At 40.2% G+C, this 27,223-nt stretch overlaps 1 protein-coding gene across 2 annotated transcripts in view; it reads right to left on the bottom strand.

Moving 5' to 3' along the window:
• Positions 1 to 134: 134 nt before the first annotated feature.
• mapk8ip1b (mitogen-activated protein kinase 8 interacting protein 1b) overlaps positions 135 to 27,223 on the bottom strand; it is a 52,135-nt gene continuing 25,046 nt past the window's right edge. The window contains exons 3-12 of one of the 2 annotated variants that reach the window (XM_071489430.1): positions 22,687 to 22,944; positions 15,720 to 15,801; positions 12,792 to 13,928; positions 9,898 to 9,973; positions 8,045 to 8,217; positions 6,942 to 7,045; positions 6,575 to 6,691; positions 5,317 to 5,387; positions 4,823 to 4,921; positions 135 to 4,482 (exon numbers count right to left, since the gene is read on the bottom strand). In XM_071489430.1, coding sequence (XP_071345531.1) covers positions 4,410 to 4,482; positions 4,823 to 4,921; positions 5,317 to 5,387; positions 6,575 to 6,691; positions 6,942 to 7,045; positions 8,045 to 8,217; positions 9,898 to 9,973; positions 12,792 to 13,928; positions 15,720 to 15,801; positions 22,687 to 22,944 — 2,190 coding nt within the window. In that variant the 3' untranslated portion in view covers positions 135 to 4,409. The remainder of the gene's footprint in view (positions 4,483 to 4,822; positions 4,922 to 5,316; positions 5,388 to 6,574; positions 6,692 to 6,941; positions 7,046 to 8,044; positions 8,218 to 9,897; positions 9,974 to 12,791; positions 13,929 to 15,719; positions 15,802 to 22,686; positions 22,945 to 27,223) is intronic. The other variant, XM_071489431.1, reaches the window with a different exon arrangement.

Genomic DNA, 27,223 nt, shown 5'->3' with positions numbered 1-27,223 from the left:
TAAAGTCACTCTCCTAAAGCTGTCCTGGTTGCTGCTGTGCTGATCCTCCTCCTCTTGATGCTAACAGTGCTAACCACACACACATGCTTGCTCATATTTTGACACCAACAAAATAATGACAGGACACTGTGACATCTGCATTAAAATTTTTAAATAAAGAATAGTTCACACCTAAAAAAAAATTCCAAAATAAAGCGAAATTTCACATACTACATGTTGAATCAATACAATGTAATATTTATAATTACAGATATTAAATTATTTATTTATATATGGCATGTCTGTACACCCTTTGTATAGCCCCCACTACAGTACATTTTCTCTCGTCCACCTCATTGGCTCTTGAGAAGAAAACTCATATAAAAGTCAGCGTTGATATCTTGATGCAAATGCAATGGCTTTGATTAGCAACAGCAGACAAATCTTTTTTTCTTTTTTTTAAAAGGGACAAACAGTGAGGACTGGTGTGATGGCTGGAACTAACAATTTCCACATCCTTCATTCATTAATCTTTCTTATACTTTTTATTTTTTGTTAAATACAGATCACATAAAATCTGTTACAAATCAGTGTTAGTGAAAAATGATGTAGGAAGCGCACTTTGTTTTTCACTGCAGAGCAACTGTGCTGGAGCAGTGCTGGAGCCAGGATGACTCAAAATGATATGGAGATCATTTGGTTTTCCGTTACGATGATGTGGGGCCTCGCTCAGTTCAATAAAGTTAGAATCAGAAGAATGACAAATTTGGATGAATTTGGTGCAACATCTGTGATGACTGGTGGTCACATCAAGGTCATTATTTTAATACAGATCACAAATATCTTAAGAGGGGACAGCAATCTGCCAATCCAGAGTCAATTCTGCTCAAAGTTCATCAGAAGATGTATAACTGCTCTTAAAATGAAGCAAACTAGAAGGGTTAAAAATATATATTTTTAAAATGCTTCAATGAATATCAAAAGCATCACTGAGTATTTTCCTATCAATCAACTAATCGATGAAGTGACTAACTATTTCAGTCTGTAGTCAAGTCTTTATAAATAAAATGTCATTGTGGTGGAAACCTGTTGATTTTATTCCAGATAATAACTTAGTATGCTTGCTGTTTTATATCCATTATTTACTGTATCATTAGTTAATTTTAAAGACTATAAGGCCTCATTCTCTGTCCCACGCTATCTTCCTTGTGAAGACACGGACCCTGAGTGTCCTTGCATCTGGTACCAGGACTAGATGAGAGATTTGTCTGGTGATGCAAAACACCTTGTGTATGTTAAACATGTAGAACTGAGGCTAAAGAGTGTCTGTGAAGGGAGACATGGGGTGGAGATTTGTTTCTATATATCTGAGTGTGTTTCCTTGACATTAATCAGTCTTTCAGAGACAAACTCAGTCTTTTATGTTAATAAAGGATCTTTAAACTTGGACCCTCTTCTCCAAGTGATTTTTCCACCACATTATTATGGCTTTTAATGATAGTTCATTAGCTGATCCCAAGTCCTCACAATACCTGGGCTGAATAAACATTGCATGTAGCTGTGCAAAACTCTTTTGTTGCTTTGTTGCTTTTTTTGTGTTTTAGTCGGTCGGAAACAGGAACTCAAAAGGTCCTGGTTTCAAGTCCTCAGTCTGTCTGGTCATAGCAGTTATAGTCCAAGTCTTCATTTTTTGTGACTAAGGTCTGCCTTGACTCCACGTCTCTTGTATACAGCTCTGCTTCTGTTGAAAGAGCAAGGCTGGTTTGGTAACTGTTAGCTGACAGCTAATGAGCCAGAGTCTCTTGTGAAACAAATGAAACATGTATAATTTCCTAAATGTGTTGTCCACATTCCTATGAATATCATGGATGTTTTAAGAGAACTAGATGCAGTTTAACAGAATGGAACTGGATATATATTTTTTGGCCCATAGCACATCAAACTTGACCACTTACATACTTGTGTACCTTTGATTTCAGACCTTTCTTGGACTGAATCTTTTGCTCTTGTCTGTTTAACTTCTTACTCTTGTGTAACAGACACGGAGGCCCCAGATTACCACAGTTTAATTGTACTCTGCATGTTCTGAAACAAATATGTCAGGAAAAACAGGACTGAAACAGCACAGGTACAGCACAGCACATGTAGTGCAGAGGAAAAAAAACTTACTCCTACATCTCAATCTGCATTCAAACTCCCAAACTCAACACACACTCAATGGCAATCCCTTAAAATGTTGTGATAATGGTCACTGAGGAAGGTCACAATGATGTGATGAGAAAGAGGCACTACTAGTGAAGATCTGAAGACACCAGAGTTTTGCTTTTGCTCCCTTGTCCTTCTACCTACTGTTTCTGAGGATCAGCCTTACTATCTTGTCACTGCCACACTGAGAGCATTTAATATCTATGATGTGGAAACTATGAGGAGCACATTTCTAGAACAGCACACAAAGGATATTCTGTATGCCAGTCCACATCTTCTACCATCACAGAGCCAAACCAAGCTGTTTTTTTTTTTTTAATTATTATTAAACATCTCCGTCACTGATTTTATACTGTATTAGAACACACAGTAAAGAGCGCAGTGTTTCTGGCATTAGACTTGGAATTAGGGCTAAAGCCTTACTGGGTTGTGTGGTGGGGGGTCTGCCCAGCTTAGGACTACAGTACCAATAGAAGCAGCTAAAAAGTTTGAAAGGAAAAATCCACTCTTACACCCTCACACTGTGTTTTTCTTTCTTTTTTAAAGCAGGACAAATGATGTTCAGTGCATTTCAGAAGTTCTTTGTAATTCAGTGTTGAAATTTCTTAGTCCTATGTTAATTGCTGATAACCTACACTTCCCTGAATTCCCTCCAACCCACAGAAAACCAGCAGATCTGCTGCATGGAAACTGGCATTGCTTTCTACTCTACTGCCTGCTCCTTTGGATGTAGAGATTGATCTCTGTGCTGTATTTTAGCCTTTAATCTGTGTTAACTATTGTTTACCAATGCAGAAGGTGAGGATGGTAGACTTCCCAGCTCTGTAGTTGTAGTTCCAGTTACTTGGCATGGAGTTGTGAGGTACTTAAATACATAGTCAGTATAGGAAACTCGGATAGCAACACATCTCTCAACTTCTGTACTGGTGCTCGTCTGTTTCTCCAAACTGTGAGTGCACCACTCTGAATCTAATGCACTTACTATGTGTAAGTAGCCCATGTCAATTAACCTGAACTATCACTTCAAAATTGAAACAGTTATAACTTTAAACTTGTTTGAAAGCAACCTGCAACCGGTTTTACGCACCCTAACCCTTAATTGTTGGCCCAAAAACTAACAATTTCAATTTCTGTTTTCATTATCAATCAATCATTTGTTACATAAAATGTCAGAAAATGCCAGTCATGATGTTTCAAAGCACAAGTTGACATATTCAAACAGCTAATTTTTGGGGCATTTTTTCCTTAAAAATTACCTCAACGAAAATCAAAATAGCTGCCGACTAAGATTCTGACAATCACCTAATTAATTATTTGACTAATTGTCTAAACAGCTAAACAGCCCTAATCAGGCTCTCTCTGAACAATGTGGTCTTTGCTGGGCTAGTTTTGTTTTTTAGAATTTCCTGATGCTTACTTGCTTACGTGGTGCACACACCTGATAGTGACACAAACCTTCTCTGCACTGCACTCTGAGGCACCGCTCACGCCACAGTCCATGTGTCTATAGAGAGCCCTATGGATACCAAAGCCTGCTATTTTACGTTGATCTTCCAGATGGCTACAACATTTTCTGCTGTCAAGCAGCTGATGAATATGTCAGGATTTGTCAACAAGGTTAGGCACAAAGATCTGAAAGGATCCCAAAATGCAAAGAACATTGCCTACAGCTGGTTTTCTAACAGTGCTATAGGGTGCATTTTGACCAACGTGAATCACCTTTATACTAGGTGTGCTTAAAGGAGAACATTCACTGTTCCTACATGGATTTTTGTTTCAGAGTACATTTTCAGTGTGAGGATGTAATTTAGTAAATACACATGTCCTTCATGCTCAGACTGTGATATTTGAAGTCCAGGCTAATTCATCATATGTTTCATTTGTCCATATCTCAGCTGCTGTTTTGCTTTTGTCAAGTACTGAGAGTTGCACCTGCTGAGACAATGCTACGGGCTAACTAGCGCTGCCAAGGCCATGGTGATACAATGTTTGTGCTTTCCATGGACAGCATGTGATCACTTACTCATAACTGACTCCATTTTGCATATTTTCTTTCCTCAGTACACATCCCCTTCGGCACATTTCCATCTCTTCTTTTCCTGTTTGTTTGTCAGATGTGTTAGGTTTTTATTTATTCATTTTAATTTAGATATGTCTGTCCTTCATGCAACATAATGTTATGATACAGTGTACTGTACAGTGCTGTGGTTGAAGGCAGGGCAGTGCTATTCCAGGTAGATGTCCTCTGTAGGGCATGAGAACTCCACAAACTCTTTATAGTACAACTGGAAGGCTTTCCTGAAAAACATGAACATGTAAAAGTCATTTCAACGGTTCTCACACTAGGGTTTACTCAAAAGGACAAACCCTGGATGTCATACTGGTCTATACACATTATCCAGTGCAGTAGGACTAATGACATGTCATGGTCTGTAGTTGTTGGCCAACTTTACTGGAGTTGCTGTGTGTAATGTAACCTGTCTTGTTTTTTGAATTTCCTCACACCTTTTTTGGTATTTGCCTCACAGGGCTTGCAAAACCTTGTATCTATCTGTTTGTGACAATAGAGGTGAAGCACAAACCTCCTCCTTTCAAAGTATGAATGTTTAAGGGCAAATACACAGACAGTCCAACTCACCCCACTGACTCTGCGAGAGGTTTAGTGGAGTTTTCAGACACAAACACATGGCAGGCAAATCTCTGGTCTGCTGGGTGTTTTGTTATGAAGCCAAAATACCTGCAAAGAAAACAGAGAAAAGAGATAAAGCACTCCATGAGGGGAATCCAGTATGAGCTTGCCAAATTCATTTTGTCATATATTTATGATACACCACAGCTTCATGTTTCACCAGTTAGTGAAGAGGTCAGGTCTCTGTCCGAAGTCTGGTGTATTTGTTGATTTCAAGTGACACCTTGTGGCAAATTATTGTTTGGTCTCTGCAGATGAACACTAGCACTAGGGTAAGATGTTTTAACAGTCTTTCATTCTAGTATGATAGAACAAAACAAAAAAAACAAAAAAAAAACCAAATTAATTAAAAAAACTAATTAATTGTCCCATCTATAATTTCTTTTTGTTTGTTTTGGACTTGGTAATCCCTGCAGTGCTTCATGCTTTCTGCCTGTACTTACTTGCTGTTTTTGGGGTGATAGCCACAGAAGGAGACGTTCTTTAACTGGAAGAAGTGACTGCACTCATTACTCTGTGAGAAGGACATAGAAAACAGGATAGACAGAATAAAGTTTTCGATTTAGGCTGTTTACGATGCAGCCACTACAATTGACAGTTTTACTGTCATTTAGAGCTGAAAAAAAAGGAATCTAGCAACAGAAAATTCTTCAGCAACTATTCTGATAATGAACCGTTTGAGGGAGTCATTCCAGCAGGAATGTGAAACTCATATCTACAGTTATTGTATTATTCTAGCTTGCTGAGGTAATGGAACATAAAATTACTGTATGACTACAATAAAATTTTGGCTATTGCAATTAATAGCAATACATCATATTATCTGAAAACCAGCTCACTAAAAGAACTGTATCATTTCCTTTTCATATTTCAAAACAGTGTACAGTGTAATATCTCTATAATTAATGTAAGGAAAGGAAATGGTAATATAAGGAAAGATGATCTGATGTTTAAAAACCTAAATTGTATTCATAAGGTCTCATCCTATGTCTATTTTCAAAGCACTCTGTGTATGTAATTTCTTTATTGTAAAGCAGTTTGAGCTGCATTACTAGCATTAAAAGGTGCGATATAAATAAAGTTTATTGTTGTTATATAAAAACAAGTACATTGTAGGGAATCATGAAGCAAAATTTGACCAAAGGTCACATCAAAGACCTTTACACCATTTCGTTTACTACCATTAACCATCAATTTGATTTCTGGTTGGACGATTATAAATAATTAATAGTTTTGTGATGGGAGACTTTTGTGTGTCACATTGTCATTTGTACAGTTTGGGATTAGAGGCAAAGTCCTTTGTTTACAGTGAAAATTTTTAAGAAAGATGTTGTTTCACCATCACGGCATATTTTGTTTCTTTTTAGCCTGAGTAGAGTGGGAACTTATGAAGTACATGTATGTGCATATATAACACATCACATGTTTGGCATGTATATCCTTGAAAAGAAGGAGGAGACTACAGCTGTCAAATCGATGTAGTGAAGAGAAGAATACCATATTTCGTAAAAGTGCCCAAACTAGAAAACTCTTCTCTAACATCTTTGTCTGCAGTATTGATTATCAGCCACATGGGGGCAACATACTGCAATTGTTCTTTAGGATTCTGGCGTGAAGATGAGATTTTATATGTAGCAACATCAGGATACTGCAATTCCTTTAATTTATATGAGACAGAGAGAAGGACAGAAGGTGTCTTACTCTGTCACAAGCATAATAATCCTCTTGAACTGCAAGCTTGATGCCTTTCACACTGATCTCCAGGATGCAGGAGGAGGGCGGGTTGTACTTGACTGTCATCCTTCTGTTGGTGGCAATCTGGAAAACAAATGTACAAGATGACTCCTACAATGTTATACAGCTCAAAACTCTTAAAGAGGGACTTTTGTAAGCCAGTTCTGCACTAGATGATGATATGAAACATATGTCATATGTTTTCTGGGACAAAAGCTGAGGTGGAGTTCATTTATGTGTGTATTGTTGCTCCACCATAGTAGTCATTTGGTTTACACACTCAAACAAACACATGAGCAAACACACACAAATGTGCACAGCATGGGGTTTGTACCTTCTGCATAGCGGCGCACAGGACATCGTTTCCTTTGTGGTAGGGCACTTGGACTGAGCCCAGGAACTTCAGCCGATATCTGTCCATCCATTCACTGCTCTTCACTGCACAGGAAATAAAATGATGGGATAATATCCATGGAATGACAACATAACATAACATATAGTGTGGTCATTATTTATTTAAGCACTAAAATCCACGTATACGATTTTAGAAGCTCCTTTAAGAGACAAAATATGTCTTTTTTTTTTTTTTTGGTTCTCCACAGCAACAGAAGGACAATATTATATCTGCTGGGTTAGCACTGACTCAGTACTTGGCCAGTTGTTTCTTTTCCACTATGACTATCAACACATACATGATCCCTCACAGGTATCTCAGCCACAGACATTACAAATTGTGTTTGTGAAAAAGCACAACTAAACCAGAGGTACCGATACGATGATCTGAATATATATATCTCCAAGATATTCTGTTCTGCACTTGCAGCCTTTTCTTTCTTCTTTAAATAGATATTCTGAATATGAATAAGTTCTAAACTTAGATCACTTTCAACTACACTGGCATGACAGGACTCAAAGAAGCATCACTGAACCTGTGTGTAAAGGTGTTAAAAAAAAACTTGGGCTTGCTTGCTTGTGTTCTTTTTTTGTACTTTTAGTCAATTATATGCCACTGTAACAAAAGGACTTTTGAGAAATGTGTGTTGTTTATTTATTATTTATGAAATGCTGAACCATGACACTTGAATTTTCTATTCAAGAAGCTACGGCTGTGATGATATGAAATGATTTCACTTGCCACGGCAGTAGTAGATACTCATTTATCTCAGAGTATGGAGAGAAAACATCATGTTTCAGCTTATTACAAACACCAATGAAAGAGAATACTGAGAAAATACAGTTTGGTTGAGGTTAGAGTAACAAATGCTACTTTAAATGTAGTTGGAAATCCTGTTGCTCACCTGTAGAGGTTAATAACCATGGTACATCTCTACATTTTGAAACTAAACAGCACAGAAAAATACTGGCTCTTTCACTCTTCTCGTGCACAAGTCATAACCCAAAGAAGGCATTTCAGCATCTTTACAACAGCATCAGTACCTTTGTAGCTCTCTGTGTCTTTGGTCGCTTCTATAGCGTAGTACGCTGGGAAGATCCCACGGGCACCAGTTCGCATGTTGTAGCCCTCATACCAGTAATCCTCTGCCTGGACCTCCACCAGCAACGGATCATCCACCTCCAGCTCCAACTCGTCGTCATGTCGAGGGACAAACCTGTGGAGGCGGGTGTAGTTAATGCAGGGGATCTTGGGGACCTCCCAGGCCTTTATGAGCTGGATGACCACCTTGCACAGCATCTGCACCACAAACATGTCTCTGGCTTTCTGTCTGCCTGGACTGCTGGCTCATTTTAAAAGAATACTCAAAAATTCATCCCCCGTGAGCATGAAAAGAAAATTAAAAATGTGCAGCCTGCTTCTTCACAGAGGACACAACTGTATTTAGCTTTGACTGACCAAGTTGCAACAGATTCCAATGACAACCCAGTTTTATGGTGAAATAAATCCATACACAAGAGACTTCTCAAATGGCTCTTTATCCTCTTTTCTTTTTCTGTGTTACAAACACAATCCAAGTTGACTACAGCTGCTAACTCCTTCAGCCATACAGGCCAAATGTTAATACTTACCGGTAAGTTAAATATGCACAATGATAATAATGATATGAACGAGCTAACTAGCCTGATGCTGGCTAGTCAAATATAATGCTAATGGTTTTAATTACACTACAGAAATGTAGAATTAAACATTATACACATACAAAGTAGAAACCTATTTCCCCAGGGACACTGGAACAAGCCCCCTGCTTTCAGCTACGCATGCATGGTCTGCATCATCACATGATCTGTTTGTGCACAGAGATGCTGCTGTTCACAAGACTGCACTGCTGCCCCCCCCATTCATTTATCAGCCAGAGGTTTTCAACAACTGCTATATGTCCAAGCAGCCAGCTGGAGTGAGACTGTTACTGAGGAAACATGCAGAAAAAATGTGTTTTCTGCTCTAACAGCTACAAAAAAACAAAGTTATGGGAAAAAGTTTTTCATTTCTAAGATCTGGGAAAGTTTCCACATTAGTGGTCAGTTGATCAGACATGTAAATGATTATATCCACTAAACTCTGTTATTGCCAGTAAGTTGGAAACCTTTTCTTAAATTTATTTTGATTTATTGCCAGTAACACATTGAAATAAGACTTTTCTCAACCATATTTCCCCTTTAAATGTTTTTAAAGCAGAGCATTATCTCTGGTAGTTTGGTGGTTAAAAACCAGTACTATGAGTAAAACCATTGATTTTAATATAATCTGAAAAGTGCTACATGTGCATACAAGAACAGAAAGAACCAATCTTGTAGTGATTTTGAGCTGAAAAACAAACGGTTGATTGTTTTAAGTGTTAAAATCGCTTTTAGGTAGTAGCCAAAGGAAAAGGTTAATTTATTAGATCTGAGAACATGGCAACTTTGCTAAAAAGAAGTCTGACAGGGAAAGCGACAGGAGTATTCAGACCAGCCTTTTGACTCCAGGGACAAACACACTACTCATCCGAAAATTCAGTTGTATTTCAGCGATAACTCATCTCTAAATAGCCATGTTTAGATAATATGGCTGAACTGTGTATTTCTTTACAACCTCTCTTATGGGACGCATAAAGACCTGGATATTAATCACTATCACATGATATGCTATCTTGTTAATGACAACCTCCTGGGTAATGACAATCACATTTTGTCTGAATATAAGATTAATTGGCGATATAGTATTTGCAAAAGTATTAACACTGTGTTGAATAAAATGAAACCACATTCAATAATAGTGATGGCTGATATCCTTTTAGTCACAGTGCAATATTTATAATGCATGCAGGGATGATGATGATGTAGTTCTTCCTCACCTGTAGACGGCTCTGTGGCTCTGGTCCCTCTCCTCTCCATTTATGACACATGAGAATAAGCCAAAGGACTCTGCACCTTGAATGGAAAGTTTAAAAAAAAAGCAAAGACATGAGGGAAATGAAACAAAGTTCAGCCTCTATTACAGGCTGGCAAAAAGGCTAATGACATCAATATAAAATTGCAACAAAAGTCCATCACTGACAAATAGAAAACACAATTAGGGCACATGGTGCTTACTTTAAAGCACACATCAGGGCCCATGAATCACACTTTAAGTAGGCATTAAGTAGACATTCCCCTGAGACATCGGTTTTCCCCTCCTGCACTGCACAGATAAACTTCTGTGCTGTTTCTAATGAGTCTGTAAAACATGGATGGAGTCCAGCTGGACAGCAGGACCATTAGAGGAAATGACCACACATACATTCTCTTGTTCTCCATCTCTTTCCCATGAATCCTACCTTCTGTATGTTGCTGCTTGTTGCTTTAAACACACATAACACAGAGATGTGGGTCAGTGTATGACTGATGAAGTTTCCCGTTGTTTTCCGACGGTGAGTTTCTTTTCCAGTGGGAGAGCAGAAAAACCAGAAGTTGGAAACTGAGAGACCGACTAAACACATGGACACCAGCGATGGGAAAGTCCAAGTCTCCGGTTGATCTCTGATTCTGGTGACTTACTGATCACCCAAATTAGTTCAAACAATTCACATCTCCCAAATCTCAAAGACTATTTGACAGATTTCTGTGAAATTCACTGAGAGGATTCATACTTTGCAGATGAAGATTTTCCATTTTTAGCCCCACACTTGCAAGGCTCTTAGACAATGTTCAGACTGACATTTGCACTGTGTCAAACTCAGCCCCCTCGTGAATTACATATTTCTACTGATTCCCCAACAACTGTCAAGAGGTGAACTTTGTAGTGCACTCCTCATCACGGCTTGAGGCTAGTGGCTTAATGCAACATTAGCCAATACTCGCAAAGGAAAATGTTATTGGTTGAGTGGCATTATGGGTAAGGCAGGTGGCAGGTCTGGGGAAAGAAAACATACCATGAGCAGCTACTCTGTCAAAAATGCAGAAGGAAAAAAAACTTTTGTGTCTTTTGTTGCAGCTTTTCAGGATAGATTGTGTCACATTGTTTTAAAGCAGAACTCTGAAGAACACAGTGAACAATGTTGTCCAACAAAACGGAGTCTGAAAACCTTCAGCATTACAACTTGAAGCAGCCAAAACACAAATGATGGAGATAGATTTAGCTGAGCAACAACAGAGAAACATTTTTCCCTCAGTACTTCCAACCCTCTGCTATTGTTTTAATGTCTAGAAAAAGGCTCAGAACCTGTTTGTGGACGTGATTGGTCTCGACAGCAGAAAAGAAGAAAGGGACTAGAGGCAAATCTATGAAACTGCACACTGTTTTTGCTTCAGGGTCTCTCCACCCAGCAGACCATCTAAATGTCCAGCTGGGTTCCTGCCCTGAATGAGCTGCTGTCGGTACGCTGATAATGATATGTGAGCAAAGCAGCAGGAACTGCAGCTTCCATTTACAAGACTTACAAGCTGAGCTGGGTGATATGACCTATATTAGCCTAACTTTCACTTAAAACACACAGTGAAACAAACCACTGATTGGACCACTGATGCGATAAAAAAAAAAAAAAAAAAATTCAAATAACAGTGTGTTATTGCTCAGTACTACCAGCAACATTTTTAGCCATAATCAAATCTTCAAGCTAGATTTAGCTCAGTGCTACAGAAGGTCACAATGTCCAGAGTTAAAGCAGTCATGTGGATAATGATCTGCGCTGTATGAGAGTTTTCCAGCTCCTGAATATCTCTGTGGCTCCGCTTTATCAGCCACATCACTTTAAGCCTTTTCCAGCATGCTGCCAATTCGGCTAGACAGCATTCACTGCTGTGTTACTGGATGTTCAAAGGGAATTACACAGGACAACAGCTTGCAGTGCTGATGTACTCACCGGCTCTGTCGCACATCATTTCAGGGGGAATTGCAAGTGTTGGATTCAGATATATGTTCTCAAAATAAAATAAAATCAGGTCTCGGGGACTGGGTGGAGTGGAGTGGGTGAAATCAGAGATCACTCTATCTAGTAAATGGCCAAAGTGGAAGCATAATGAGGCTACCCCATATACAAAACAGGAGGAGTGTATTAGTTTGCATGTCTTTGCATACTGTATGTCTCTGTAGTCACAGAACAAAAACCAAATCAAACCCAAACAATTTGATTCTCACTTCATCACTTACAATTTGAATTATTGTCTTGATTTTGCCAACAAACTCTAAGAGAGGATTTGGATTCATGATTTTCTCCCCCTCCCTCTGTCTGTCTTGTTTTAGCATTATAATTAAGGCTAAAAAACAAATGATCAAATGGCAGAAATCATAAATTTTTGTTCCCTTACCTCAAGTCTCCCTGATGAAAAAATTAAATGAGAAAAAAAAACTCAAATATATTCAAAATTTAATTTGTTTTAATATGTTTGAGTGGCTGACTGCTGTGGCTTTCACAGTTTTAATACAGATATTTTTTCATTGTTGATATGGTATCTGTCACGTTTGGGTAAACGAGTGTAAGATTACATATGAAATATTATGTTTAATGCAATGAACTCTGCTGTTTGTTATTATACAAAATTTCACTTGAATACAACAAAAACAAATCTATTCATTTTGGAAAATTTTTGCTTTAATGGTGATAAAATGATACTATCCCAGTATGATTCCAGGAGAAGCCAATATATGATAATACTAATTGATCTAAACATGTAACATGTGATGGACTCAGGAACATCCCATTTAAAATATATCCTTCCTGTTACATGTGTATAGGGAACACTTCTTGTCTGCTGAAGAAAACTGACTTACTGGAGGAGCGAGAGCGTCCGTTCATGAAGACATTGAGGAACTTCTTGGAGAAGTGCAGGTCTGCCTCTGGAGTGGAGTCTTCAGACAGACAAGCCGTGGCCTCTCTCCTCACTCCTCCTATCTGTGCCCCGTCTTCCTCATCCTCATCTTCCTCCTCATACTCCTCCCCAATGGCCGACTCATAGGGAGAGGAGACACAGTTGTCGTAGACAGTGGCCGAGTCACTGTCGTCGCTGTAGCCTTGGTAACACTGCCGGAGACTGACCAGTTCCAGCTGAGCGTGCTCATCCACCACCAGTGTGTATTTGACTGAGTCATATGAAAGGCCGCTGGCCTCCGAGCTCATGGAAGTCCTTAGCGGGGCGGCTCTGATGCCGCCCCCATCGCCCTTTCCTCCTCCCTTCCTCATCCTTCCATCCATTATTATCCTATCCACATCCTCATCCTCTCCACAGTAGCTTTCATCTGTGGCATCCACGTACTCCACCGATGACCCAGCTCTCAGCATAGCCCCGGCCCCCGTTCCTGCCCCCTTCAGGCTGAGGTCCAGTGCGAGGGAGGAGCGAGCGGAGACAGCCATGCTGGGCGGTGTGATGAGGGACTCTACACAGGAAGCATACGAAGGTGGAGGGATGTAGATCTCGTCCTCCTCATAAATGGAGGGGTTTGTCCGATCTGGGAGGGGCTGGTAAGGAGGCGGGCCCTCAGTGTCAGAGCTGATGGACATCCGGCCCTGCTCAGTCTGCTGTGAGAGAAAAGGCCGGTCCTGCACGTTGGAGGGTTCTAGGGGGTCGGCGGAACGCTGCACAGGAGTCAGGTAGATCTCCTCTGTGGGCTCGAGACGAACGTCCGTGTGGTAGCGGATCCTCTCCCGGTGGTGCCCACCTCCATCTGCCTTCCCCGCCGGATATAGAGGAGCTGGTGTGTAGTTCTGCGGTGGCGGGGGTGCGGGTGGCTTCTCCTGAAGCTTGGAGCGCGTCACAGCTGCTGTGGATGAGCTGTGCGAGTGTCCAGAGGTGTGGCTGTGTCTGCAGGGGGCGTCGGTCGAGGTCCCGCGGTCTTTGGTCTGTGCTCCCCCACCCTGCACCTTGTCCTCGTCGCTCAGACAGCTGTGCTCACGTGGAGGGGTGAGCTCACCTGGAGGAAGAGCAGACGCAAACAACAACAACATGCACACAGCCGCACAAACGCACAAGCAGACACACAAGCACGCGCAGAGGCCAGACAAACACACGGAGTAAATATACATGATGCAGAAACGCAGACATGACCGAAAAGCAAGTGCAGAGACGGACATGAAGGCAGACATGGCAGCGAATGCACAGACAGATAAAGTAAAGCACAAACAAGAAGAGAGAAAAGTAGAAATGGTTAGGTAACGGATGTCAGGATTATGCAGCTAAATCCCCATTACTCATCAAATTCAGTGCAGCCAAGAGAAGGTGATTGATGCATTATGTCATAATCCATCGCCAGAAAATCCAGGCATGATATTTTCACTGTGGATGATGCAGCGCTGACGTCTGAAGCTACATGACGGGAAGTGTCAGACGACATCTGATTGTTTGTGCACACTTCTTTTAAGGAGCAGGAATAAAGTCTGTACTTTTTTTTAATTGTTACTTAGCATTGCATCATCACATTTGATGTTTGATGTAAATTTACTTTACAACAATCCTCATATTTAAAAAAATGGATCTGCATTTCAATTTCAACTCCTTAAAGCTGACTCCGTCTTCTAACTTAAAATGAGTCGCAAGTGTTTGAGTCGGCCTTTTGAGTCGCATATGATGTCATTTGCTAGTTTGCATATAAATGGCACCAGTTGTATTCACAAACAAATCTGCAGGTTTTGTCACAGTAAGTCTGAGAAGTAGTGTCAGGAAAACCAAAAAACTGTCAAACAGGAGGAAAACCAGTATAGTGAAAAACTTTCACTTGAGGCTCCCCTAAACAGGACCAATGTCCAAATAAGCAGGCCCCTGAAAATGTTCTTTGGTAATTAATTCCCATGTCCAATGTTGATTAATCATCAGTACTTCCAATTCCTGTAATTCATTATACTGTTATTATATGACATTGTGAGGTTGCACATAGTTGCATTACCTTAATGATGCTCTGTTAAACCTTGTTCACAAGGATCTTTATGCTGTGTTTAACCATTGAATTCAAATCCAAAATTCATTCTAATCATATGGTTTGTAACCAAAGGGGGACAAATCTTACAATAGAGTCAAAAATACCTAATTGAGGTTTAGGATTTGGCTTGATGTCAATTTATTTGGTGTGTATACGAGGCCAGCACTGGGCTAACTGCCTGGGATTAACTTGTGAATGCTTCCATTCTGCCTCCATGGCTTGAATGAAGCACAAAAGACAAGTTAATTCATCCTAATGTTTGAAGGTTTTTTTCAAGCCATGTTATGATTGAGTTAATAACTAATACATGACTTACTGCAACAGTGGGGAGTTGTTGGCAGTGAGTTTGGTTAGTCACCTCACATTGTGCTGTGAAAAGAACTGTACCAACGAGCTACGACAGCTCCCGGCTAGCAAAGCCCTGAGCTGGCTAACACACACACACACACACACACACACACACACACACACACACACACACACACACACACACACTCACACACACACACACTAATGCACAATATATACTACTGCTTCAACTAACTACGCTTAGTCCAGTACAGCTAATCCAAGCCTTAACACTCTCCTGAGGGTCAGAGAGAAACACAACCTGCCAGACTCAATGTACATCACGCCCTCACTCAGCTGCTGTGTTTGTAGCACGAGGATAAATAATGTCAGCAACAATGTTCTTGTCTGCACATCCCAGTTATCATCATGAGACAAAGAGACATCAGGTCATTTAACTGGAATTATAGTCTTTGTGGTGAGAAAGAAAAAAAAACTCACCTGTTTTAAGAGGCGAGGACGAACCTGAAACTTTCTCCTGCCAGCTGTATTTCTTCCCAAAGGAGTTGTTGTTTAATGTGTCCTGTGGAAATGCAGAAAAAATGAGGAAGAGAAGAAGAAGGAAGTGATGAGAAAGAAAAACAGATGGAGAGCACAGACAGAGAGAGACACACAGGAAGAGAGAGAGAGAGGTTTGGTCATTGAGTTCTGGATCCTGACTCTCAATGTACACAAGTTTTTGTCTCTCTCTCTCTCTCTCTCACACACTCACACTCATACACACACACACACACACACACACACACACACACACAAAGCTTTTATTCTGTTGAATGAGCAGAGATTCTTTTGTCTGTGCTCCGTGATGTGCATTTAAAGGGAACCAGACCTTTTACCCAAGCTACTGGGAACACACACACACACACACACAAACACACACAGTGGGAGTCTCTTTAGGCTGTTTTGGGGGAGTTGTTAATACATAGACAGAGCTTTTTCTAGAAACCATGACACCCTTTAAATTTCCTTTCTACTTCACATGCATTCTACTTAAAGGGTCATTTCACCCAAATCACAACTTTTACCTTTTCTCCTCTCGTCTCATTTGAAAAACAAAATCTAAGTGCGCTACAGAACAGAGCTGTTTCATCTTCCTCCTCCTTAGTTAAAAACAGACAAGCAAGAAAATGACAAAGCTTTTCCAGGAAAAGACAAAGGCTGAAGAGTCCGAGTCAGCATCAGTGCTGAGAGTTTTTTTGCCGACCTGCACTGGTTCCACTTTTCACCTCGTGGCAGTGATGTAGTACTACAGGTTGCGGTCAGTGCACAGTGACATCACAGCGAGTGTGGTTACAGGTGCAGCCGAGCGCACGTCTGACCACACTCAACCACACCCAGGCAGAGGTGCAGCAGAGTGGAAACTTTCAGCCAGAGAGCAAAGTGAAACACTTCTGTCCAGCTGTGTATTAACTTTGATCAGTGATTAAAATCATTTACTGTTGCTTTTTACTCAGGAGGAGAAAGTAGTTGAAATGGTTGTGTGCGAGTGAATTACAACTGTCACCTGACGCACCACACAGTCAACCTTGTCTCCCACAAAACACACAATAAACTACTAATTTCAAGTTGTTTGAGTTGTCAAAACCTTCTCTTGCTCCTAAGTCACACTTAAAGGCAAGAGAAAGCCTTCAGAAACTATTTCTTTAATGTGACGAGGGTGTGTGAAGAGAAGAAAAGTCAGACCGGGGCTGGGTTTGAAATGATTCAATATTACTGCTGATACGAGACATAACTTTCATCGACACCAAGACAAAATCTTTTTCATTAGTTTAAGAAATATTTACTCAATACAAACATTTTTCCAAACCCGCTATAATCAGCATTTTTAAAACGTTCATGTATCAAATGACTATGTGAAAGTAATGTGACAGGGGTTGCTCATAGTGATGAACTTACAGAGACTTGAGACCTGAATCTGCAGCTTTACAGAGCTTTACAGTGAGTTTCAGCTCATTGTTTATCTGTTGGTAAAGACCAAAAACAGCTATAATAGCATGAATATTGGACACGATTCAACACAAATGAATGAATAACACACCACTGCTGGAGGTGTCAATAAGCAATGATTTTCCATATCAACTTCAAATGTCATAATATGTCAATATTGTGTTTGCATCTTGTTTCAAATCCACCTAACATCTGATGCCAGTTTTCTGTATCTGGCTCAGTGATACAGACACATTTCAGTCCAGTATCCAGGCCCGGATAAGAGGAGGAGACACAGAGATGGTGAAGGGAGATTTTAACAGATGGAAAGAGAACTGGAAACTCCTGTGACGACAACGTGTCGTCCAAAATAAGATCATGTCCTCCTCCTCTGTCCACCCACTGCATGACTCACTTCCCATCTACGTGTAGCCTACCAGGCGGAGACAAAGCTGTTGCCATGGTAACGAGTGGATCAGCAGGTGGGAGACAGCAGCATCACTCCGAAGAGCAAAGGTTTGTTTTCCTGAAGGGTTTTTTTTTTTCACCCAGGGCAGTGACTCAGATATACTGTGAATGTGTGTTTGTATTAGTGACTAAGATTTGCATGAAAGTGACTCTGGGAACACGAGACCTTGTCAACTAGACATCTGAGTTTGGCTGCAGGCAACATACACAGCTACCAGACACTGCACAAAAATTAACAGCAACCAAATTTAAAATTACAATGACACACTATTGAACAAAAATATTCTGGGAAATACTTTGCAGGAGACTTTTAAAGCTGAGAAAACCTACAGTCAGTTGTTTCCCTTATAACTTAAATCTATTCAAGAGATTTTTGATATTTTCCTTATTGTGGATTATGTCAAACATTTTATTACAAATTATTATATTCACGATTTTGTCCATCATTTCCACCACTAAAGACCACAACTATATAAACCAAGTAATTGCTGAGATCTGGGAACACGGTGACACTGGTACAATGTAGAAACACAAGCCATCAAAAACAGTTTGCTGGCTTGTTTACAGTTGAACCAGGAAATCGACCTGTAAACTGTGTTGGATGTTCGCAACCAACAGTTTGTGTAATAACTTTACCATTTGTCTTTAAAGGCTATATCAGATTTATTACAACAAAAATGAGATAAAACTTGGAATAAACTTGTGGGGAGCCTCTGCCTGACACTGCTGTGGTGGTTGCTTCTTGTTTGTTCCACCTGAGCTCCACCCTCCACAGTTTCATTGGAAAATTGTCTGTATTAAAATACTGTATACATGAGCTCAGGGAGGAGGCTGACACTGGGCATCATGCTAATACGACACAATAATGTCATGATTATGCAAATTGGTCTATAACATCATCTAGTGACTTTCCCAGCAGGCTTCATAAAAGTAGCTGCTTACAGTTGTTCCACAATAGTTTCCAACTACCACCTTAATTTTTACACATTGATACTGTACAATCCAGATATGTCGTAGATTTTGATCTAGTCTCGTGGTTGTGGCTGATTTACTTTTGTGTAAATGGGTAAGAACAAAACTAGCTTTAACCACTAGTCTTAGCCCTACCTAAAAAATGCACAAAACAGTGGTTGAATAGGATCTAAAAATATTGCTTTAACAAAAGTCTCATCGCTCTAACCCTGATCAACATTCAGAGCTGCTCTTCTTCAGCCACAGAAATCTGTCACTTGCTGCCAAATGGTGCAGAGCTAACTGTATATTTTGCATTTTTACTGATCCACTGACCTGGAAACAGTCACCCAGTGTGCTGTCTCTCTCCTCTCCTTACAGTAGTCAGTCTGAGGGAAACTGCCTGGAGATCATCAGCACTCATCTATTTCAGCTCATTTGAGTTTTGCTGCGACGCCTGACTAAACCTCAGCTTCCACTGTCAGCTCTCTGGGAGCTGTAGTAGTGTCTCAATTGCAGTTATTCTGGAGAGAAAAAAAATCCACCTTAAACATTTTACCTTTGTTTTTAACCTGTTTTGGTGATGTGCTATTTCGAGATCTGTAAGGTAAGGGTGGAAAAAAAAAATCTATTAAGTTATTTGTTTTTTTACTGTTGCCATAAGCTCTTTTGAATCTGCATATTTGTCTGCACATTTTATACATGGACCACTGGCTTTCTGCACAGTAGGTAAAACATCAGTTAAAGTGTAAAGCTGAAAGAAAAAAAAAATCACATCCTTTGCTTATGAGAGAAAACCATGGCAGAAGAGTAAACAGACAGAACAATTTCTACACCCACAGGAGCAAGAAATAGACCAGAATGCAATGCAGCCACAGCTTGTTTTGTGCAGATCTGTCTTTAGTTGTGTATTTAGTACAAAGGCTCAGCAGCCTTTTATTTTTGCCTTCCCACTCATCTTTTCTTGAGTTTACAAACCTACTACGCTTTGTGTATGAACATCTGCAGCACAGAAACTTTATATCTCTCAAAAAGGTATTCTGAGAGATGCTGGAAACCACTAACTGAATCACCTGGTTGAGAGACAGCAGACTACAACTCTGTATCTCCAGGAATGTGCCAAATCTGCCTAACGCTTTATCTATTTTATTTGATTACACTACTCTACAACTCTGCATTGTGGTGCTCCAACATACCTGGACATGCATGAATACAGTATAATGGTTCTTTTCATAATTTAAATGATGCTACAAATTACAGAGAAACCTTTTTTTCAAGGACACTTAAGATTTGTGGAGTCATTATTCCACTGCACTGCAGCAGCATAAGACGTGTTTTATGTTTCAAAACTGACCATTTTATACCAAAGCAACATCTTAACATAGTTGACGCTACTCTTTACTGTTAGCCCATTAAGATTCCTGAAGTTCAGCTATTCTTTTCAGTCTGCAAGTGAAAAGTTAAAGCTAATGATTTATAGATGAAGGTCGAAGCAAACAGGTTCATCCTCACTTTAAACATACAGATTCACATTAAGAACGTTCAAACATCAACTTTAAACATGGTCAGGAGCAGTAAAGACCCCAGGACCTGCTGCTGATGGATGTTAACATTAATGAGATGTCGTCTGCTGCCTCATGTCGTCAAGGTTCAAGCAGAGGTCACCTTCAGGGAAACTTCACCCATTTAACATTGAAATATTTTAAAATCAGGTTTTTTTTTTTCTGTTCTAGCTGCTGGATGAAGAGAGTGAACAATGTCCCAGGAGAAGGGCACACTTCCCAAGAAGAAAAGTGTTTCAAAGCAATTATTTCCTTTACGATTTTCTAGTTCTGACAGCTCTCATACACATGCACACACACACACACACACACACACACACACGCATCCATGGACAAGAACAAAGGCACAGCAGTAAGTACAGTAGGCTTGTTTCCACCTCATGGAAACTGGGCAAAGAACAAAGCGCTGACAAATATAGCGCTGCTTGGTTGATCATGTTGACAGCCTGTACTGTGGAGGAGTGTGCGTATGTATGTGTGTGTGTGTGTGTGTGTTTAAGTCATGGGCAAACTCGGGCAAACATACACATTACTATGTACATTGCATAATAAAAGTATCACCATACATGCATTTACATCTCTGTGGAACGTGGCAGGTATGAAGGCACTTTTTTATCTTAAATGCACAAATTAGCCTGAAATGTAAATTGTATATGCAAAAATCTTTTAATTAGTTTCTTTGGATTAATTATTCAATACCACTGAATTACTGTGCAGCTCTACAGAGGTTTTCACTCATAGTTTTAATACAGATTTACTGAATGATTTTACTCTCATCCTGGTTTTCAGCAGCAGCAGCAGCAGCAGCAGCAGCAGCAGCAGGTAGCTGTTCTGACCTAACAGGTCATGATAAACCCACACTGCCTGAATCAACTCTGCCCAGAACCAAACCAAGGGTAAAAGTTAGCAATAAGCAATATAGCAGCTAAAGAGCCAGACATTCTGCTCAGAAGTGAAGGGAGCTCAAGCTTGGGCTGAGAGTGAACACTGATCTTGTCAGTGCACACACAACTCCAGAGGAATGCTAATGTGTCTGCTGGATATGTAGGTCATACATGTTTGCTGACATATTAGCAATGACAACTATCAACTGACGGCTCATGTTCTTTCACTGTGGCAATTTCAGCGATGACTTTGGTGAATACACTGTTATCATTGATTGAAATAAAGACCTCAGGTGACATATTCTTTAGATACGTTATATAAGTAATTTTGTGCATATCTAGCTTGAACTTGAAGAGACTCTCCTCCTGATTTCAGTAGGTCCCCAAAACCACTTATGTTTAGTGACAAAGACCTTTAGGGGCTGTAGTAATAATGGCAAGAGTAAAGGAGGAAGTCAGGTGACTTCCTTATACAGTAGAGCAACAAAGACTGTGTAAGGAGGAGGTCAGGGTGGATGGACTTCAACATGTGAGCTCACTGTCTGTTCCCTAACCTTAAACTTTTCGTCCTCATTGGAGTCATTTCAACCTGAATCATACTGTTTCCCTAAAGCTAACAAGGCCATTTTTGTGCCTAAGCCTAGCTTAACCTTTACCATAGTGTTGTCACATCATTAACAGATTTATTTTCCAGCAGTGATTTGTAAACGCTTTTGGAAGCAGAGACAAATGATGTCATGCTGTTGGCAGATCAGAAAACAGGAGGGCAGTTACAAAATATTAATCATAAACACATAAACACACACACACACACACCAATAGTGTGTCCATTGAATGAAGGAAGACATGGCCCAGCTCTGCTGTATGAACATGAGATCAACAGAGACTGAGCAACACATGCCTCCACTGTCACACACAGCCTCACCCAAACACACATACTCATGTCTCAGTGTCTATACCTGTGAGGACCTTTATTGATACTGTCCCTTCTGTAGCTCCTAATCTCAATCTGAACCTCAGTCTACCTTGAGGCTTCAAAATAGCCCTCAGACAACCTTTTGAAGACAACATGTCCTCCATCTTGAGAAGTAAACCTGAAATTGGTCCTCACAAAGCCTGAAGTACAAGCACACACACATACAGAGACAGAGACAGAGACACACACACACACACACACACACACACACACACACACACACACACACACACACACACACACACAACCACACACACACACACAGTCACGAGCTCACACAGCATTCAAACACAAACAGAGACGGGCACCAAGGAAAAAAAAACTCTCTTTGTCCAGACAGTTGAGGCAATTGTTCAGTCCAGTAAACAGATTCTGTCAGAGGAGGAATTGTAATGAATCTAGTGGTGATGTCACGCAGGCTGTCAATTCATATCTCCATGTTTAAATGTCTATGATATTTGTGTGTGAGGAGGAACCCACACATGCACACTCACCCACAGAGAAAATCTTCCTCACTGAAAGATTCCCTATGCTCCTTCAGCTTTTTGATCAATATTCAGTGTGTGTATGTGTGTGTGTGTGTGTGTGTGTGTGTGTGTGTGTGTGTGTGTATGTGTGGATAAGATTAATTTAGGCTTTACCTGTGTGCGTGGCACAATTGGGAAGAGGTTAAGGGTCGTGGGTCTCTTGGGCCGGTAGGTATCCATGGTAACAGGTGCTGCAGGGTCCCTGGTGACCGGTGGGGGTGCGATGGCGGATGCCTTCAAGGACTCTTTGTCACCGCGGTAACCGTCAGCACCGTCTATAAGGTCCAAATGCAGCATCTCAGCCTGAAGCTGGCCGACGGCGCCCAGCTCCGCCCTCCCTGACATGCTATTGGTTCCCCGCCTCACATGGCCCTGCAGGGATTGGAGGAAACGTGCCGTCAGTCGAGGCAGCAGAGGAGAGAGAGAGACAGAGAGAGAGAGAGAGTGTGTGTGTGGATGGGATGAGGAGACTGAGCCAGCCAATTAGAAGCTGCTCTGGGTTCAGACTGTAACGCTCTCAGTCAGTGTCTGCCAACACTGAGCAGCTTAAAGCAGAGACACAAACTATTCCCAGCTTCAGCTTCTCCACATTTACCTGCGGTGATGAATGAGAATGAAAACTCCTCCTGCTCTAATGCTGAACAACATCAGCTTCTCAGCTTTTTATTTCACTTTTGTTTCACTTTTTCATTTCTTTCAACTTCTCATCTCTCCTGATTATCACACTGAACTGTCCCTTCAATTTCACTTCGTTGCCTAGTCTCACATTGTGTCCATGTTAACCGTGTTCTGTATTGTGTGACAAGTGTTTGTCATGTTGATAGAAGAAAATATTTAAGAGTTGTAAGAGAAATATTTTCTCTTAAAAATATTTAAGAGAAACTTACTTTTCTGTAAGTTTTCCTCACAACAATCTGTAGCACGGTGTCTATCTTATTCATGTTTATCCATCAGACTATTTTCAGCTATGTTAGCTGCATGACCATAGGAATGGCAACGTTAGCCCACCACTGTGGTTTTGACTGAAATATCTTAATGACATGAAATTTGGTACAGAGACAGTGGTCCTCAGTGGATAAACTCCTCTGCCCTTAACGATCCCCTGACCTTTCCACTAGTGCCACTACAAGGTTGATGTTTTTGTTTTTTACTGAAATATGTCAACAACTATTAGATGGATTTCTGGGAAATTATGACACTCATTGTCTCCAGTGGATGAATTGTAATAACTCTGATCCTCTGAAATTTCATCCAGCATCACAATCAGGTCAAAATTTCCATTTGTCTGACATTCCCATCAGCCTCAGCTGTTAAGTGCTCACAAGTGGCAACTCAGAAGCTGGCGCCCAAATACCACAGAAATGGCTATTGTTATTGAAATTACAGTGTTTGATGTAAATCAGCCACAATTAGCCTATAATTAATTAAAATGTTTTCATCTCAAATCAGTGTAGTTCTGATTGCAAAGATCTGCAACATTTAAATTCAATGTTGTTAAATTTTAAACTTGAAATCAACGAAGTCCTCTCTCCTTCGTGTTGAGCTTCACTTCAACTGTCTCTTACATTACTGCTGAAATCAATGCAAATGACAAACATGAGCGTCATCTGAGAGACAGTAAGTCCCAGGGCACTGGGCCAGTACAGTCGGCTTTACTTACCATCACTATCCCTGCAGCTACACACACACAGACGCACACACACAGACACACAGGGTATGGTAACTCCGGCTGATGTAGATGCTTTGACAGCAGAGTCACTGTTAAGCCTATTACTGTCTTTAGCTTGCTCTTTGCTTCACACATATAAATAAATACATAAATAACACACAACAACTACAGTACACACGCACATGTAAGTCTTAATCTGCTGCCTTAATAAGAACTACAACACCAAAAGAATGTAAAATTAAATAAAACTATGCATCAGGTAAGAGATGCTTTGACCTAAAAAGCCCATAAACCTGAATCTCGTCAGTCTGGTTTTAGTGCCATTTGACACCTTAAGAGGTTTTTTACCTTCTGATAAGAGTTTGAAAAAAGAAAAATAATAATTTTAGTAATTTGGCATAAAAACCAAGCATTAGTGCAAATATGACCCATTAACCAAAACGCAGTAGGAATTCCCTTGACTAAATGAAGTACACATAATTATAATGACATTATCTCCATGTTAGTATGTTATTATATCTAGTCACACAGCAAACTCTTGAACTCTTATATAACTTATATGGTGAGATGATACATGATAATGAATGATCACCCAGTTCTACAAGGCAGTCAGATCCTAACTGGGAGATAAATGAGCAAAGACACAGGAAAGCAAAAGTATGCATCAGCAATGAATCAGTGATGATCAGTTATTGATCAAAGTGATGTGGAGGGAAAAAAAAAAAAACTAAAAAGAAAAACAAAGAGCTGTGTCACAGCTGACCCAGTGACAGGAGGACAACAATGCAACAGTTGTGTTAACACTCAGCCGCCTTGATAGCCACATTCACCACAGTCTGGACTATTTCAGGAGGGAAGGTCACAGATAGCAGAGCTGTGAGAAAAACAAAACTCCTCTGGCAATAACCAACATTTTACATTCATTCACTGAACAACATTCAGGTCCTGACTAATAATCATTTCAAAGCCAAAATTATGTGCCAAGTATTTAAACCTTAGTTAAAATAGACAGCATGTGTGTTTAAGTTAACATGTATGTTGGTGAATGACAGTATTAGGAAGATTATTACACGTTTTCCTTCGTAAATGGAGCAGAGCGGGTATTAATGTGTGTGCGCAGCTACAGAAAGAAAGCTAACTCACAGTGGGTGAATGGAATGGAGGTTAATCCAATTCCATCGGCTAGGTGCTGCCTTCAAGCGCATTTGTATGCAGCAAGAGACCAATCACAGATATCCAGATTCCTCTCTCCCTCACAAAGGAAGAGGCTTGTGTGAATTTGAATGAGGGTTGTTGTAATGATTTGCTAAAAAGCCAGATACTGCAGTAGTAGTATTCAGGAACAGCGTCCTTGAAAGTCCACATTTTTAGACTTAATATCGATACAAAACCTGGCCCTTTTCAGATGTTTCTGCAAATGTAGAGCAGGAATTCTGCCTTTTTTAAATGATGGATTCAGGCAGTCTTGGTCAAATGCCATTGCAGGGTGTAAATAATGGAAGCTGGGTATAAACCTGACTGTATAATGAAAATGTAGAACAAGACACATGCAGACATAAGCAAAAGTCTGCGGACCTGACTACAGCTGCTGTTTGACAAGTGTACTCACTCTTCAGACTTTTAGAAACCTAATGTTTGTATTGGTATTTCTTTACTTAACTAACCTGGTTGTAAAGTCTATTTTCCATCCATCCATCTCTCAAGCCAGCATCCTTTAATCATATATCTATCAGTCTAACATCCATCCATCCTTAAATCAAATATCCATAAGTCTATTATTCATTCATCCATCCATCCATCCATCCATCAATCAATCAATCAATCAATCAATTATCCATCCCTCCATCCATCCATCCATCCTTCCATCAGTATATCATCCATCCATCTATAAACTCATCCATCCATCATGCATCCATCTGTCCATTCTGCTTGAATCAGTTTATCAATCATCCATCCATTCATGACTACTCATAAAGCTCATAAGTCTAGGGGCTGTCAGAAGATGTTCCCATCACCCCTCCTCCTACTCCTCTTCCTCCTCCTGTATTTTCAGCTCAGCCACATCAGACCACTGTCTGTCTCTTTTGGTTGTAATAACAAGACAACCATTCTCCCACCATTATTTTTCTCCCTTTTTCTCTCCTTTGTTTCTTTTCTATTCTTCTCTTTTCACCTGCTAAATTTATATACCCACTAATTCAGCAAGTTTCTATTCTTCTTCTCATGATTTATGACCTTAAATTATAACAGGGCCCTTTAAGAGAGCCCTGGCCGTTGTTGCTAGGAGACAAGGAGCTCAGTGACGATGAGGAGGCTGAGGAAACGCTGCCCTGAAGATGCTGTGATGCTCAGCTGTAGTCCAATCAGAGCAGCCCGAGCAGGGGAATCACTCACCCAGTGGGTCAAATACAACAACACAAGACCCACAAAAAGGCTGAAAGTGCTAATATTAGCTACTAAATGTATGAATTCTTCTTTCTTTTTTTTTTTTTTTTTTTTTAAATTGTAAGAAAATCTTGGACTATGTTCCTACTTTAAATATCTAAAACTTTGTAAAACTCAAGGAGAAAATCTAATAAAAAAAAAATTTGTAGTCCCAACATTTTTACATAGTTTTACTATATAAAAGACACATCTGGAGTGACTCTTAAAGCTACACTAATCACTCAGATACCGGCCTACAAACACCAGTCTTCTCAACCTTCTTTCTATTGCAGGTAGCACTGAGAAAGTTTTGATTAAATCTCTACACACCAGTCCAAATGGCAGACAGACGAAGTTTGTGATTAGCTGGTGAAGAAGAGGAGCGTCTAGCAGCCAAAGAGTCATATTTTTCTGAACACCATCGCATAGCAAAGAGCAACTATTGGTCTTGTATTCATCAGATGGACAAAAACATGACCCCAGAATGAATCTTATTCCCTGTCTGCGGGATGTGTTTGCCAACACATAACATGGCATAATCATTTGTTGAAGTATTGT

This window comes from Trachinotus anak, unplaced genomic scaffold (genome assembly GCF_046630095.1).
Source record: "Trachinotus anak isolate AG129_WGS33_773 ecotype Australia unplaced genomic scaffold, CSIRO_AGI_Tana_v1 ptg000011l, whole genome shotgun sequence".
In the NCBI taxonomy this organism is placed as follows: domain Eukaryota; kingdom Metazoa; phylum Chordata; class Actinopteri; order Carangiformes; family Carangidae; genus Trachinotus; species Trachinotus anak.
The sequence above is the reverse complement of the archived record's forward strand: the minus strand, read 5'-3'. Positions and strand labels throughout refer to the sequence as shown.